The sequence below is a fragment of the Amborella trichopoda genome, chromosome 7, assembly GCF_054954075.1.
Source record: "Amborella trichopoda isolate Santa Cruz 75 chromosome 7, AtrichopodaSantaCruz75HAP2 v2.0, whole genome shotgun sequence".
NCBI lineage: Eukaryota > Viridiplantae > Streptophyta > Magnoliopsida > Amborellales > Amborellaceae > Amborella > Amborella trichopoda.
The window spans coordinates 44,283,975-44,300,678 of record NC_142342.1 but is presented as its reverse complement, the minus strand read 5'-3'; the positions used below and the strand labels follow the sequence as shown (position 1 = coordinate 44,300,678).

Here is a 16,704-nt window from a genome sequence, read left to right as displayed (position 1 = left end):
TTGCCCTATTAATAATATTATCAATACTAAGAATCTTGTTTGGGTAGCCAACCAGAAAAAAAAAGTTGATCTTTATGAGGTATAGGCTATTTCCATAAACTAACAACATGAATCATCTTCAATCTCCCAAATAATCTCATCAGGGAAATTCCGAGGGATGTAAATATGATTCAACTCTTCCAACAGTACAAATAGGCTAGAAAAAACTTCATCATTGATTCTATTATAAGGGAGGGCCACATTCAATCCACGTCAAAATCCAGTTGTGTTCACCTTGAAATGAATGTAATTCCGACACTTTTATTGGAGGCGTCGACATGTATTAGATGCACAAAAATATACCCGTCTCATATGTGACAAGTATTGACATGCGACACAAGGCCCTTGGAAGGATGCCGGGGTAACACCGGTGAAAAAACGAGTTTGAAGATTAGGATTCTATTTTCATCAATAATACGATTAGAGCTTTATTTATACTACATTGAGAAATACCTTATGCTGCTTCCTTCGCATCGGCTTCATTATGCAATCTTGATTTTTTTCCTTTTAAATTTAATGAACTGGAATGTACGATGATGGATCGGAGGGTGCAGCAGTCATGTGGTGCTCCTGATAATAATAGTAATAAGAAATATATAATAATAATAATAAGGAACCATCTTAATTTTTTCTTCTTTTGTTTAGTTTCCAAAAACCTATATATATAGGGTGAGGTTTGTATATAAACTTTTTCTATATATAAACTTTTTTTATATATATTATATATAGTTTAGTTGATGATGGTGGGTGGCGGGAACAGGCTGTTGGGGAATCGAATAGTGTGGAGGCCACGCGGCCTGTTGGCCTTCTCTCCCTTTGCCCCCTCCCTCCCTCCCTCTTTCTTTCTTTATTACTAATAAATCTATTACTATTATTACCAATTTTTTAATGCCACACACACACATTTACTCAAATGCTCCAGCATCAACCACCTATTTTTGTCCAAGTGGCAATGAACCTGGACCTAGGTGCATTTGAGGGGTGAGTTGGGCCGGGTTGAGGTCTTCTTTTTATAATTGTCAGGGTTAGACCTGGCCAAATTGGATTATTATCATGCGATTAGAAAGTGCACTAATGATTTACTAAGGCCACCCCAGGCTTGAGTGAGTTGGTATGTTTGGAGCACCTGGCCTATCTCCAACGAAGGTCAAGTTCATTTGGGCCCAATTTGACCATTGGACTTATCTCCATCCTACCCCGTTTTTTTTTTTTTTTTGACAAGAGCACGTAACTTTATTAATCAAACAAAAGCATAGCTACATAGATGCAGGAGAAATAACATAACAAATAGCCTGATGGAAATAGAAATGAAAAATCCACTGTATAGCCTGATGGAAATAGAAATGAAAAATCCACTGTAAAAGGTTGTTTTGATATTGAAAAACCCTCTAATTGATTATTTCAATATAGAAAGTTGAAAAACCCTCTAACTGATTATTTCAACATAGAGATGTGTGAAAATAAACATAAAAAAAACAAAGATTTTGAGTCCCAAAAATAGTGCATCAAGCAATACATTATCTGAATCATCCATTTTCAATATTTTCATGTGTCTATAATGGATCTACTTAATTCGAACCATTTGTAAAGTCTAAATTTTTTTAATTAAAGATAAAAATGGATTCTAGGCATCCTAAGATTTTTTAAAGCGAAAATTGCATCTCATAATAAAATTTGGTAGTGCACCATATTTTGATTGTTTAATGTTGCAAATTTATACATACCACAGCCCTAAAAATTGGCAGGCGTAAATATTAAAGGGTGCAGTTGGCATACAGATGCATCCATAGGTATAGAGGTAAGGTGCACCTTCAAAATTTATTATGGTATATAATTTTGATGTAAAATATTATTAGGATTATCTCAAAATCCATTTTTATATCTAATAATAAAATTTTAAATTTGAAAAATGGTTAAAATCAAGTAGATCTATAAACTTATGAAAATGGGCAGAGAAATTGGACTATTATTTGTGAGACTTAAAATCTTTTTATTTTTGATGGTGATACATGTTGAATCAAAGGGTTTTTCAATATTAAAAGTATGTTTGAGGTGCTTTGTAGATTATTAGGTTGCATCCTTATAAAACTTTATCCAATATTAAATGAGTAAAATGAATGGGTGATGTTTGGTGTGAGGAGGAGTTGAAAGGTGTAATAATCAAAGGAAAAAGAAGAGGAAAGGACGAAGGATTTAGAGCATTGATAGATATAAATAGGGAGGGAAGCATGAATGAATAAATAATTTTGGTTGGAAGAAGAGAAGTCTGTCCGTCTGTCCAATCATTCATCAGAGTAGCAATTGGATCGGATCTACAAAAACAACACTTGTCGTTGTTGCTGCTGCTGCAAAAGCAGTAATCCCAATTGGGTTTGTTTGTTGTTGGGCTTCCCACCCACTTCCAATTCCAATTCCAATTCCAATTCCCCTCTCTCTCTCTCGAGTTGAGTTGAGTTGAATTGAGATCCGGGCCGTGGGCAGTATGAAATCGATGGAGGATGAATCGTGGACGTGGTCTCCCGGGGAATGGTGAATCTTGGGAGTAGGAGGAGGAACCATGACCCATCGCACCAAAGGAGAGCAGGATGATGAAGATGAGGAGGAGGAGGAAGAGGAGGAGGAGGAGGATCGCTTCTTCGAGTCATTAGATCGAATCCCTTCGTCCTCTGCTTCTGGATCCGAGACAGAAGACGACTCTCTCCTCTTCACACCCTCGGCAAATCCTGCAACAACAATGGTGATGTCGCAGTATGAGGTGTGGATGACAGAGCCCGCACCCGTTGGGGAGCGGCGCATGCGCCTCCTTCAAGAGATGGGGCTCAGCCATGACCGGGCCCTAACCAGGCTTGCCTCCGTCGTCAACACCTCCGCCAATTCTTCTTCCATCCCCACTGAAACATCTCGGAGGCAAATGACCGCTTCTGAGTGTTCCACCAGTGGCCGTGCCCCTCCGCCCTTGGAGGAAGAGGAGAATCGCAAAGATGCTTCCCATTGTAAATCAAGTAGTAGACCCGCTGCAGCAGCAGCAACAGTCGCAATGCTGGGGTGCCCTTGGGCCTCCTGCGACCATATCTCCACCACAGCAGCCAATGTTCCTCCTGGCATCGCCCGATCCAGGTCTGATGGTGGGACCACCTGCTCCCTTCCTAACAACGGAGATGTCGAAGCAGCAGTTTGTCCGCAAAGGCATGCTGTGAATGGCAAGGGGCACCGAGGAGGCACCCGTTCCTCTTGTGAATTTCAGGGGATGGATGATGATGATGATGACGACGACGACGACGACCGAGATACTGATGCAGCATCAGCAGTGTGCAAGATCAAGAATTTGGACAATGGCAAGGAGTTCATAGTGAATGAATTCAGGGAAGATGGGACATGGGACAAGCTCAGGGAGGTGGGAACGGGGAGGCAGCTCACCATGGAGGAATTCGAGATGTGTGTTGGCCACTCTCCCATCGTTCAGGAGCTTATGCGCCGCGAGGGCATAGAACTCACGAACAACTGCAACAACAACAAGGGGGGCCTTCTTGGCTTCAACCTCAACCTTGATCCTTGCAGGAAGAGCTGGTCAAAGCCCTCATCCTCCTCGTCCTCAAAGAAGAGAGGAGGGGGCTGGTTGAAAAGCCTAAAGGTTGCTGCTGCCACTATGGCTGGTGGGGGTGGAGGCAGCAGTCGGGATAGAAGGAGCAGCGATGAGAGGGACACTTGTTCAGAGAAAGGAGGGGGAGGGAGGAGGTCGAGCTCTGCCACCGATGACAGCCAGGATGCCTCTTGTCACACCTACGAGAGGACCAGGGTTCGGCAGTACGGGAAGTCTTGCAAGGAGCTGACTGCCCTCTACATGAACCAAGAGATACAGGCCCACAAGGGATCCATCTGGACCATTAAGTTCAGCCTTGATGGTAGATACCTCGCCAGTGCTGGTGAGGACCGTGTCATTCATATTTGGCAGGTCATGATGGAGCCCTTCTCCTCTGATAGGAACGAAGAAACTAATCCTTGCTTCTACCTCAATGGTTCACCTGATCCGACAAACACATTGGTGTCATTGAATACAGCAGACAACCAGGCAGACAGGATGACAAAGAGAGGAAGGGTCTATGCCAACAACAGGAAGTATGCAAACTCGGAGCATGTTGTGGTTCCTGAGAATGTGTTTATGCTGTCGGAGAAGCCTGTTTGCTCCTTCCAAGGCCACTTAGATGACGTGCTTGATCTGTCCTGGTCCAAATCTCAGGTTAGCTGCTCATATACCTTTCCTTTTGGCTGATTGGTATTCCACTTTTTATTGGTACCATTTGAAATGGCCCATCCTCGTGAATTGTTTTCTTAGGTTGAGGACGCTGTTCAAATTCATTTCCATGTGGTTGATCAGTTTAGTATTTGTTACTTGATTCATACATCCCTTTGTCTTGACCCCTGACTTTGTTCACATTGGTTAGTAATTATTTCCTGATTCATGCTTCCCTTCATTTTGACTTTTGAAATGCATTCATCACAATGCCTGAGCAACTTTTACAAATCTGTGGACGTTGAATCGGTCTTCACTATAACTTTACTCTTCTAAATACTGTGCTAGTATTCTTTTCCCCTTCTTAGTGGTTTAGTTTCCATCAATTGCTGCCTAAAAGTATATCATCGTCCTATGTTTTGCATCTGGTCTCTATCTCTAACCTAGAAGCTCAACAAATAAATGTGATGCAGATTTATCTTCCTTTACTGCGTAAAGTTACAAGTGATAGATATGGAAAAGCTCCATGCTTCATGGTGCAACATACCATGTGTATTCTCTTAAGAAAACATACCATCCATGTTGGTCCACCTCATTGCCAATTTCTTATAGAAGGTCCCACTCCAAAGTCGCATTAGTATAGTGTATGATCTGCAGTGCAGCAGCGATGCAAATTTCTATATATAAGAAACATTAATGATTTCTTGTAAGTTCTTTGTCATAGAGCATACGACTTCTTTACTATCTGATGAACTTTGTAAGGATCCCACATTACCACCTCTAGTTATGGACATGCTTTTCTCCATCCCGGACAAAATATGACAGGAAAATTTACAGATACCTGATGACCACTCATGATTCTGGCCCATGCATTTCATGATTTAAGAAATCAAGAGCAATCGAAATGCTCCAAGCTCTAACTGGAGCATTAAAGGAATTGATAATAGACACAACATATGAAAGCAAGACTAGATGCCACGAATACTAATAAAATAAGCTTTGACTAAATTCATTTTACAAGAAACTTTTTATGTACTCATTTTCAATCGTATCCTACTTCACACCATTGTATCTTATGCCCCCAATTAACCTCGACTTTTAGGCTCAATGATTAATCTCTAATACCAATTATTGTGATACCAATACTGAGTGAGCAGTGGCAGTTCATGTATTCTGTCTTCCTTTTCATAGGAACTGTTCATGGATACTGGTCAAAAGAAACACCGCAAAGTTAATAGATTGCTTGATAAGTCATTCATCTGGGACAAGGTAGATTGGCAACCAAGGAACATAAAGACATCATGCAGATTAAATGAAGATCAAATTAAATGCAGAGAGAATTGCTCTAGATCCTTAAAACAGTTGAGCAGAGCGTGCCATTAGTTTGAAGTTATGAGATGGAAAAAATTGTTAGGATCACTGGTCGAGTAGAGGTACCCCCTAGTCTCAGCTCTCAAGTCATGCAGTATCTAAGAAGAGAAACCTCCAAGCTCTAAGGTGCCCAAACCCTGGGTTCGGTGCCATGATATTTTAATGAGATTATACATAAAATGATTATCAATTACATATTACAAAATTCATGCATGTGCCGGTGATTATTAAAAACGTTTCATTTTATTTGTTAGCAAGAAATACATTTTAAGTGTTTCATCGGTTCCTAGCTTGATTAAAACCATATGCTTTACTGATATAACCACTCCAAAAAGAGTTGAATTGTTGTTTCTAAAACTTAACCTTTAAAAAAATAATAAAAAAAAAAGGAGGACTATGGCAATAAACACATATCTGAAGGACATTTTTTTTTAACTGTTAACTTTGTATTAAAAAAAGGTGCACAGGTTACAAAAATGGTCTCCCATGGGCCAGGGACAGTGACCAAGAGACCCACTTAGAATCAGCATTACTAAAGTAGATACAAGAGGGGCTTGATATTCACAGAAGCTATACATCTCAATTAGTGATTTACGAAAAATGGAACCAAAAGCTCAAAAAGGTGCAAAAGTTGTTCCAGTAGGGGCTGCATGGCTTCTAGCTCTTTCTCTAGCATGTGGGTCTGCTGCTGCATCCCCTAGGCACCATATATGCTTCCATGTGATGTGCACATTCCTAAAAAGTTGCAAAATTTCGTCCAAAAAGTGAACAAATCTCCACGGGACAGTGGGCAGAACCTGATTGTGATGCACCAAGTTGTCCCTACCATACTTTGACAGGATGCCCAAGATATTATGTTTCTGGAATAACCTTCAATGGTGAGGGTAGTGCCCCAAGTACTAAGTTCTTGAGGCCTTCTAGGAGGGCAAGGTTCTCTGCGGTAGTGGAGTCAGCATGGCCGATGAACTTGGAGCATGAGAAGAGAATATGTCCTTTGTGGTTCCAAAAGATACCCCCAATCCCAGCTGGGCCCAAGTTGCCAAGGGAACAGCTGTCAAAGTTGACTTTTATGTGTCCGAGCTCGGGGGGTCTCCAAAGAGAGCCCCGGGGAATATGGGTGGGCCTAAGCTTCAGCATGATCTCCCTATTTTGATGAAAGTCCATGTGGGAGAAGTATATGAAGAGGTTGTTGTTTTTGGCCCAGGAAATAACAAGCTCTTTCACCTGGTGCTTCAATGCCTCTAGTATGACAAACTCTCCGCGGAATGTCCTGTTATTCTGCTCGGTCCAAATCACCCACAGTGCAGCAGCAAGGGATGCACGACATAGAATAATTCCTGATTTTGCCCAAGGGAGGGGGTGTAAAGAAGTGAAAAGTTGGGGGACAGACCTAGGAGTCACCCAGGCCTAGTTGAAAAGCCGTAAGATGTGTCTCCAGAGGTCCCTAGCCACCCCTCAGTGGCTGAAGAGGTGGGCGATGGTTTCTTCGGCCGCCACGCACATTACACATTACGCATCTATTTGGTACGGGTACTCCCCTTCTTTGGAGTTGGTCAACGGTAAGAACTCTTTCAGCCAGGACAATCCAACTGAACACTTGGCAAACAGTGGTTCAAAATTCATAACTAAGATGGAAGTACCAATCCCAATAATACTAAGGTTATAGCTCTCATTTCTGAGTTACTAGACATGGTACTCCCTTCTGACAATTGCTTTATCTTTCTGATATGGTAAAAGAAATTATCTGCAGTTCAATCTGTTAGAAAGCTTATGTAGAACGCTTCTTAACAACATACAAAGTTAGCTCTGTTATTGCATTATTGGAGGAGACAATTATTAAATATTTGTTATAGATCCTTTTTTACTAACACTTGGAAGGAATGCATCTTTCTTGAGTTATTTTGTCACCAATGAAGCCTTCCCTGAATTAAAGGTGCCTTAAAATCTGTAGTGAGCAAAATATTACAGAATCAACAGTCACATTCAAATACACCTTTGTACATAAAAGGGTTCTGTCCTAGAGAAACATCGAGAGGTGTCAAACCTCCACCTCTTGCTAGTTTACTTGTCATAGAATCACCTGAAAGCTCATAGGTATTTGGAGCAGCTCATCTAAATGTTATCTTTGAAGAATCTCCTGCTATTATTTCTGTTGCAATTCAGTCATTGGTTATTGCAGACAGTTTGCCAACACTACGCAAGATCAATTATCCTTGTTTAAACAATGACTTTGCCTCATTAAAAAACAAAGACTTTACCTCGTAGCATCAATGACAGCAATGTGCCTATGACTATTTGTGAGCATTAACTCAGTTGTAAACATTCTCTTGGATAAACTCTTTGTATTTATAATGTAAGCTTTGTATTTATAATGTAAACTTGTACAATTGCTATGTGTGGTAAGAACAAAATTATGGGATATTAGTTACAAAATTTTGTACCCAAATTTTGTACAAGGGAGTCTATAGAAAATTGGTGATTTATGGTGGATGGGATGGTGGTGCTGGGTCACTGAAAGTGAGGGAAGGGTGAGCCTTTCACGAGCAAGGAGGTCCACAGAGTTTGCTTTATGCCATGTATGTTGGAGCAAAACTGATAGAACACGGCAGAGTTGAAATAATTTCTTTAAGATGTTTTTAACCTGTTATAAATATTGAAAATCTCCTGTTGGTATTTGATAATAGATTTCCTTTTGGATATTCCCATATACTTGAAGCAGGAGAGTCTCAATCGACGAAAGAAGCCCTAGAGCCTGAAGAAGTTGCGTTCAATGAAATCCTAAGCAATTCTAAACTCTTGACACAATAGTAATTAGAGAACATAGAAGACTCCTTACCTCAGGAGCAAGATGAGTGACGCATTTGGCAAGTGCTGGTGAAGAATGCAAAGCTTGAGCTTGGGCTTTGTTGAATTCTTCCATGGAGGAGGCCGTAGTCTTGACCTGCTATCAGTCTCAATTCTATTATATCGTACCTTTCAGTTTATTCAGGGCTTTTATATGGACTGTAAAGTCTCGTTTTAGTGTTTTGTCTTGTTCACTTTATGTCCTGAGTTAATTGTTTGAAATTTGAACTATATACTATCCTAACTGACCATCATGGTTCTGCATCTTTAAGCGAGGGAGGGGTAGGGGGTGTGTACTGGAAATGCACAAGCTATAGTGTCAAAATTTTACCGTTGTTTACGTAGCCATATGCCGTAAGAGATTGTGCATGGCCTAAGACTGCAAATATGGGTGTAAATAGGATTAGAATAGGATATGAGACCATAAGTGTCATTACCTTTTTTGTAATTTCAAGAGTGCTATATTAATTATGATTCTCTTTATGAGATTATTATGCATTAAAAAGCAAAAAATCTTTATAAGATCTTCTGTGTTGGATAAATTTATGAAACTCTCTTACTCTCTCTCTCTCTCTCTCACACACACACACACACACACGAGTGTGCATGCTCACACGAACAAACACACATTACTCTATCCATGCGTGTGTTTGTGGATTCATCCAACTATGCATGTCATACCCATCTACCTACTGAAACGCACACAAATAAACACACAAAAGAGATGCATGTAAGCAAAGTGCCATATGCTCATAACCTAGTCACACAGCATTTTATGTTTATGCTAAGTATTGCTTTTTGTATTGGATGATTTGCATACAAATTTTTCCTTTCCCATAGTAATTGATGCTGTAGCTGCTGAACTTGATCACTTAGCGATGCATTGTTAAATTTTCAGTTTTTGCTTTCATCTTCGATGGACAAGACAGTCAGGCTGTGGGACATGTCAAGCAAGTCTTGTATTAAAATATTCGCACATAATGATTATGGTAAGTGAAACTGTGTCCTTTTAGATCCCTTAGTTTTTGGATGTTTCTTTTACTTGATTCATTCAGCTTTTTGCTCTCAATTGAGCTTCTTTTATGTCAAAACTGATTTGGTGTATTTTATTACTTCTTCATATGATTTAACTTGGTTCATTGTCTAATTGCCTTTTTTTTTTGCTTTGCGGTAGTGACTTCCATTCAGTTCAATCCTAATGATGATAAATACTTTATTAGCGGGTCACTTGATTCCAAGGTCCGTATATGGAGTATTCCAGATCGTCAGGTTGTGGATTGGAGTGATCTGCATGAGATGGTCACTGCTGCTTGCTATACACCAGATGGCGAGGTCTGTTGACAGTTCTCTTCTTTATTCTTTCCTCCTCCTTTTGATTATGTGTATCATGTTTAATTATAAAAAGAAAAAAAAAATGTGTATAATGCAAATGATCGCCTTTTTCTTGGCTTGTTTAGGGTGCATTAGTGGGTTCACACAAGGGGAGTTGCCGCTTATACAGAACTTCTGGTGTGATATGTGACATTCTTTTACTTCCCTGCGTGCTGGGTTCTGTTTTTAGTGTATTTATTTGCCATCTTTGTATGTCAACATCATAACTAGTTGCTTTATTAAATGTAGTACTTAAGTGCTGAATGCAATCATTCTTCTTCTAGTCCTAGTTTTCTTCTTGTGTATGAGGTGTTTAATTATCTTTATTGCAATGTTAGATCCTCTAAGCAAAAGAATAATTAAGATTTTGTGCTCAATCTTTATTTTGTTGAACTTTCAGTTAAAAGTTTACTGTACTTTATAATATTGTCAATGATGCCAGTCTTCTTCCTGGGCGGGTTTGTGGTTGAAAATGTATCACTAATATTTTGCCAATGCAGTTGTTCTTCCTTTTGTTTTAGATGTTATGTGATCATTATTGGCTATGTATATGTTCCATGTTTCTTGGAATGATTTGTATGCAGACGCTTTTTCTTGTGTGATTTTTCTCTATATTATTGGAGATTTTGAAAGCTTCCTGATGTATGTGAGGAAATAATTTACATTTGCATGATACTTATTCCTGAAGACGCTTATTATTTATCCTCTTTTATAGCAAGTGTTAGCATCCCTATTTATAAGCCCCATAGTTTTACTTCATTAAAATAAAAATAGATATACTGCTAGTTGCCCCTAAAAATTGACATAACCAGATTTAAAAGATGGACGAGATTGTAAGAAATCAAATTCTCTTCTTTTTTTTTTCTTTTCTTTTGATAAGTTGTTCTGGAGACATCTTGATTAAGCCTACTGTGCCCTTCTTCCATGGCAATACACTCAGGGGAATGGTAGAATACTCACATTTATCATGATCATGTCTCAAACCATATGTTGACTGGAAATCTTAGATATCTTACTCACAAATGATTTTGTTTGAACAATTTTCAACTCCATACTGTATTGCCTTGATCGAACATTTTTTATCCCCCTCATGAAGTGACAACCCAACTACATAACCTTTGCATACTCAAGCCACACCAGTGAAGAACAATTTGATATTGTTGCTGCTAAAGAATCAGCCAAAGATAGATTTTTATGGAGAGAATTGAACCATATAATCTTGCCACATATTGAATATTATAACAGCAGGTCTGTTTCTTATTTATTTATTTATTTTTTTAAAGAGGGAAAAAGCAGGCCTGCTGTTATAATAGCAGGCTGCTTTTTGTTCTTCCATAAATTGAAAGAGTCCCAAATTATTAGAAAAAGAGTTGGTGATTATCTATCTTTGTGCGACCACAGTCAAAGGCTAAGCACAGATGGCACAAGAAAGCCTAATACACTGAATAAGGTGAAGCTTGTCATGGCACCCGTGACCTATTACACAATAATACAGAAATGTATAATATCAGGCCTGAATACGAATCAGTAGGGCAAAGGCCTTCTCTCTACTAAGGCAGTTGAGCAAAGAGCAAAGAGCGACTGCTAAACTCTGGATCTTTAAAATATAAAAGAATAAAAATAAAAAAAATACAAACCAGTATGGAAGGCTGGTAAATGGCTGACAATAATGGGTGGCACCAAAGAAAAGAAGGCCCACAGTGAAGGGTATTCTCATAAACTGGCCCCTGGACCATCCAATATTTTTCTGTCCATGAGATTCAAAGAGAGAGATGAGCTCCTTGTGTTGCAAAGTGCATGCTTTCAAGAAGAAGTATTTCCATATGACAGAAGTAGCAGTATGGCCCATATACTTCATGCTAGGCACCATCTGTAATTGTTTCTCAAGGAATACAACCAAACCATAATAAACAAAGCAACTGTCCTAGAGGCACATCTTTCAAAGAGAACACACTCAAAAGGACTATGCCGTTATCCCACAATTTAATAACATCCTAAAATTTCTGGAGATCAATGTTTATTGCCTTTTGGACACCAGAATACCATGCAAAGATGGTAACAAGCTATAGATATGATATGACATATGCCCTGTAGCTCCCCCCCTTCCCCTCTCTCTCTCTTAAATGGAGAAATGCATTCTTTAGGTAAAGTTGGCAGAGAGGCCACAAATGACCTACTGTGGCAATTATAAGAATAAGGAATCTGGTAACTACTACCACGCCACTGTAGGTTTGCAAATAGTCTCAGCCAATCTATAGAGAACACCCAATAATGATTGTCGCACTATGCAATATCATACTTCTCCACAAGGCCACTAGCTTCATCTTCACTTTATGTAGAGATGATGCCTTCTTACCCAGCAGGAGAACTATAAAGTCCCATTTATTCTTCCGATGGAGGGCATTAAGCACTTCCTTTGTTACTTGTTGACAAGCTGGGGATCAGATATAAAGTAGGCAAAAGGCCTGGATGCAAGTGGAAGCTAGAAAGCCAAGAACTAAAGGTGGAGGATGATTCTAGTTGTTCTAAGCAGTTTTGTGGTGCTAGGACGATGGACATTGTTACTAGAGAAGGAACGAGTGCCACAAACTCTTGTACCATGGTTGCCAACCCAGATAGGGCGCTGAATCTAAAACTTTGATGGTATCTTATCTCCATTCTCCTTGCTGTTCTACGATTAATCCAGCACTTTGTCCAGGCCATTTAGCTAATTCGGAAGCCTTCCCTCAATGTCCATGGTTGGACTCATCAGGAAATTGGATTACTATGGAGGTTGCTGGGTCTCATGGAGTAATCCGCCTTTTCTAGATGTTTGAGTCCGAGATGTGCTTCCATACATGGAAGAAAAGAATGTAGGTGAGTTGCATAGCGAAAAGAGGAAGCCTTCCCTCAATGTCCATGGTTGGACTCATCAGGAAATTGGATTACTATGGAGGTTGCTGGGTCTCATGGAGTAATCCACCTTTTCTAGATGTTTGAGTCCGAGATGTGCTTCCATACAAATGGGAAGAAAAGAATGTAGGTGAGTTGCATAGCGAAAAGAGGAAGCAAGCACTTATTGCCGATCCCTTTGAAATTCCATTCTCCCCTTGTGATGTTATGCTGAGGTTCTTCTTTTTCTTGCTTCTCTTTTTGTTCTTTTCCTTCCTATCTTTGCTTATGGCAAAAGCGAAGTGTGTACCTCCACTTGTCTGCTTACTGGGTGCAACTTTTTGTACATTCTCTTTTGCTGTAAGTTTTCAGGGAACTAATGCAAACCATCTCCTTTGTATATATGTTTGATCATGGCCATATTTCTAGCAATGATCTGACAATGATCTTATAGATTGAAGATATGACTTTTGAGCTTCTTTAGTTTTATGTAGGTTAAATAGTAATTCCTTAGTAGTGCCAACGAGCCCTATGATGAAGTCTCTGACTCCATTCTCACCAAAGGGTAGGTGACCAAATCCTCACTGATTTACCCTTTTTTTTTTAAGTTTCAATTCTCAGTTTGTCTGAACTTAGGTAAACATTGCTGCTTTATGGCTTTTCATGCAGTTTTTGTACTTTATAGTAAACTGATAATGTGGTTGATGCTTGGTATAGGAAATGGTAGAATCTTTAGGATGCTGTTCAATATCTTTTTAATCTCCAATGTGACAGTGTTTTTTTATCCTTTTCATTCTTTCAGGTAATAAGTTGCAACAGGAAAGCCAATTGGATGTGCAGAGCAAGAAAAAGAGATCCCATTCCAAGAAGATTACAGGTTTCCAGGTAATCTTGGAATTAGATTAGCAGGCTAATCTTGAAGAGCATCTCCCCTTTCGAAATGCATTATGTGCTTGTGTGTATCCACACACATATATGCACCTTTGTATGCATGTGCATATCTTTGGATAAATCCATGCATGCATGTGCATCTTTGCTGATTATTGTTGTTTGGCAGTTTGCCCCAGGAAATTCATCTGAAGTGTTGATTACATCAGCTGACTCTCGGATACGGGTTTTTGATGGTGTTGATCTTGTTCACAAGTTCAAAGGTACTACTGCTAGTTACATTCTAGTCATATGAAGGGTGTTGCAATGAACATATCAGGATTATAAATGCAAAAGAGCTGTTTGTTGTGATATACTATTCTTTTCCTGGCCTCATCCCAGGACATTTAAATTGCATACATTAGCAGTTAGTTGTACTTTACCACTTATGTGGATAACTGGATACATTCATGGATTCCTATGGTGTCGTATTTCAAGCTTTATGCTTCTAATGATTTCTTTCAAAATATCGATGTATATTATTATGATTTACTGTTAAGGGCTTTTAATGAGTCACTACGATTTATTATTTGTGAACTCTATTGATTGTTTTTTTTTTTTGTAATAATACTAATGATGCGTTTGGGTTCTTTATTCATAGATAAGTTGCGAATATTTACAAATGCACACTTTCAAACAGCATCTTTTTTAAGTTGGTATGCTTTAATTATTGACTTGAGGGGTAAGTAGCGTTTGGCAAATCCAAGTTCCTTTGTCCATAGTGTTGCCAACCCAGAAATCATTAAGACATGAACTTTATTATTGTATTTGGTTTCTCAAACCTCTCTTAAACATCTCTTAACTACAGAATTTCGTAGAACATTGAGTGGATGCCATATTCCTCGCAATATCAAGTCGATGCATTGCAATAGACAGATCCAATAGAGATCTGAGGTCCAGAGCCTCTTTCTGGACCTGTTGCTAGTTGCTAGCATTGTCCACTATGACCTGTTGCCGCACGTTCTTAATATTACTCCTCACCACATTCTTTGCCAACTTTAATAACTTCATGCTTTCAATGTGATCAGATGAATCCAGGTTGCGGCTGGGAAAGACAAAACCCCTTTGGACAATAAACCTAAAAATTAATTTACATCATCTTACCATGTCTTTGCATCCTTGCCACTATAGATTGTACCATGTTTTCATCTACTGTTTCTTGTAGCTGTGTTTAGGCTCCAGATTGGTTTCTAGAGCCAAAGGCTAGCATTTCAATGTGCTTAAGGCATTGTATCTTCAGGCATGTGAACTCCTAGGGGCTACATTTGTTGCATTTGTGATGGCAAGTACAACTTTAATTTAAGATTGGCTAATGCACTTTATTCATGGTGCTCGTTTTCAAAGGTCAAAAGGCTTCTTCATTATTTGGGTGACCCAAAACTGTAGTTTAACATGAATGAAAAACATTGCACTAATGGAATTATTTTGCATTTATTTCTAAAATCACTTGAGAAACCTGAAAAGAAATTAAGTTAATATGGCACATGGCTCACTTTAAATTTCAAAAATTATCTCCCTTGCTTCAAATAGAACTCCAGGAAAAGGTTTGTGTAACAAATGCTGAGGCTGAGTTTGTGCATTTTCTGTATATTTAGGTTTCCGCAATACAAGTAGCCAGATCTCAGCATCCTTCACAGCCAATGGGAAGTACTTGATATGTGCAAGTGAGGACTCTCATGTGTACATGTGGAGATACGATAATAGTTGTCGAGCTCCTGGAACTGGCAGAAGCAAGAGCATGACCCGCTCCTATGAGCACTTCCACTGTCGAGATGTTTCTGCAGCCATCCCTTGGCCCGGCATTGCAAAGCCTTCTTCCTCTTCTTCTTCTTCTTCACTTTTGTCTTCTTGTGCTCGATCTGTGTTGAAGCCAACCCCTCTGCTGATTCCACCCAGAGCCCCTCGCTTTGATGACCCCCCCCGATCACCACAATTATTAAATCACACAAACGACGGGGTGGTGGGTAGAAGTCCATTATCTTCCCCTCATGGCCATGCTCAAAGCCCACGTCTCTTGTCAGATAGAGGAGGAGCAGCAGCAACGTGGCCTGAGGAGAAGCTTGTCCACAGGCAGGGGAGGCATAAGCCATCATCATCATCATGCTTTGAGGGCAGTGAGTTGCAGGCTCGATCAGCGACTGCGGCTGCTTGGGGCTTGGTTGTCATTACAGCCGGCCTAGGAGGGGAACTCAGAGCTTTTCAGAATTTCGGCCTTCCTGTTGGGGTTTAGGTTTACACGCACATTTTCCTTGATGCTCTCTTCCTTACCCCCATCTTGTTTGCAAGAAAAAGCATAAAAAAGTCAAAGAAAGAGGAAGGGATTTTTTATCACCACTGTCTGGTACTCCCCATCCTGTTAACCTCCCCTCCCCCCTTCCTCCTCCTCTCTCCATTGGATTGTGTACAGAAATTATCATGATTGTAACACTTGTGTTCTACATTTCCTATGCTCAAATAGAATGATTTTTTTTTTCATGTGCATTCCCTCCACGGAGGGATTTGTAGCGATCCTCTTTTCTTTGTTTCTTTTAGAGCATGGAAAGTTGGGCTGACAGTTAAGGTTGGCACAATTCGGGGAGTGAGTGTGGGGAGGATGGGGAGAGAATTACAAATAATGTCCATCACATCAGTTTTTGAAATAAGAGTTCCCTTACTGTTTCATGTTCATATATTAATGTTTCCAACATGATAGTATTGTCTAGAACAGGTCATGTAGTATTCTTTATGGGGTGATTCCTTGTTAGGGAATATGTGTAGTTTGATACTTTTGGGTGGTCAAAAACAGTAGTTGAGAAGGGCATCAGACAATACAAAGGAGAGGAATACAAAATGGCAAGACAGACAGAAAGAGGGCTGCTGAAAGACAGTGGAAAACTAGGGAGTCGAGTGCACTTGAACGGTTTACTCCCAGTAACTGAGAAAATTAGACTAAGGATGATATTGGTGTCGTGCTTTATTTTCCTGATCAGGTAAGCAAATGTTGGTCTTTTCATATTCACTTACAGCCTTAATTTGTAGTCTACAAATGAATATATATATGATATCAAAAG

General features: G+C 39.6%; 1 protein-coding gene across 1 annotated transcript; it reads left to right on the top strand.

Annotated features, from left to right (window-relative positions):
• The first annotated feature begins 2,568 nt into the window (after positions 1 to 2,568).
• LOC18423123 (uncharacterized) lies at positions 2,569 to 16,129 on the top strand. The gene is made up of 7 exons (XM_006827760.4): positions 2,569 to 4,276; positions 9,384 to 9,474; positions 9,660 to 9,817; positions 9,943 to 9,994; positions 13,530 to 13,612; positions 13,785 to 13,878; positions 15,250 to 16,129. Exons 1-7 carry the CDS (start codon positions 2,597 to 2,599, stop codon positions 15,882 to 15,884), a joined length of 2,793 nt encoding a protein of 930 aa, XP_006827823.1. The 5' UTR covers positions 2,569 to 2,596; the 3' UTR covers positions 15,885 to 16,129.
• Positions 16,130 to 16,704: the final 575 nt, after the last annotated feature.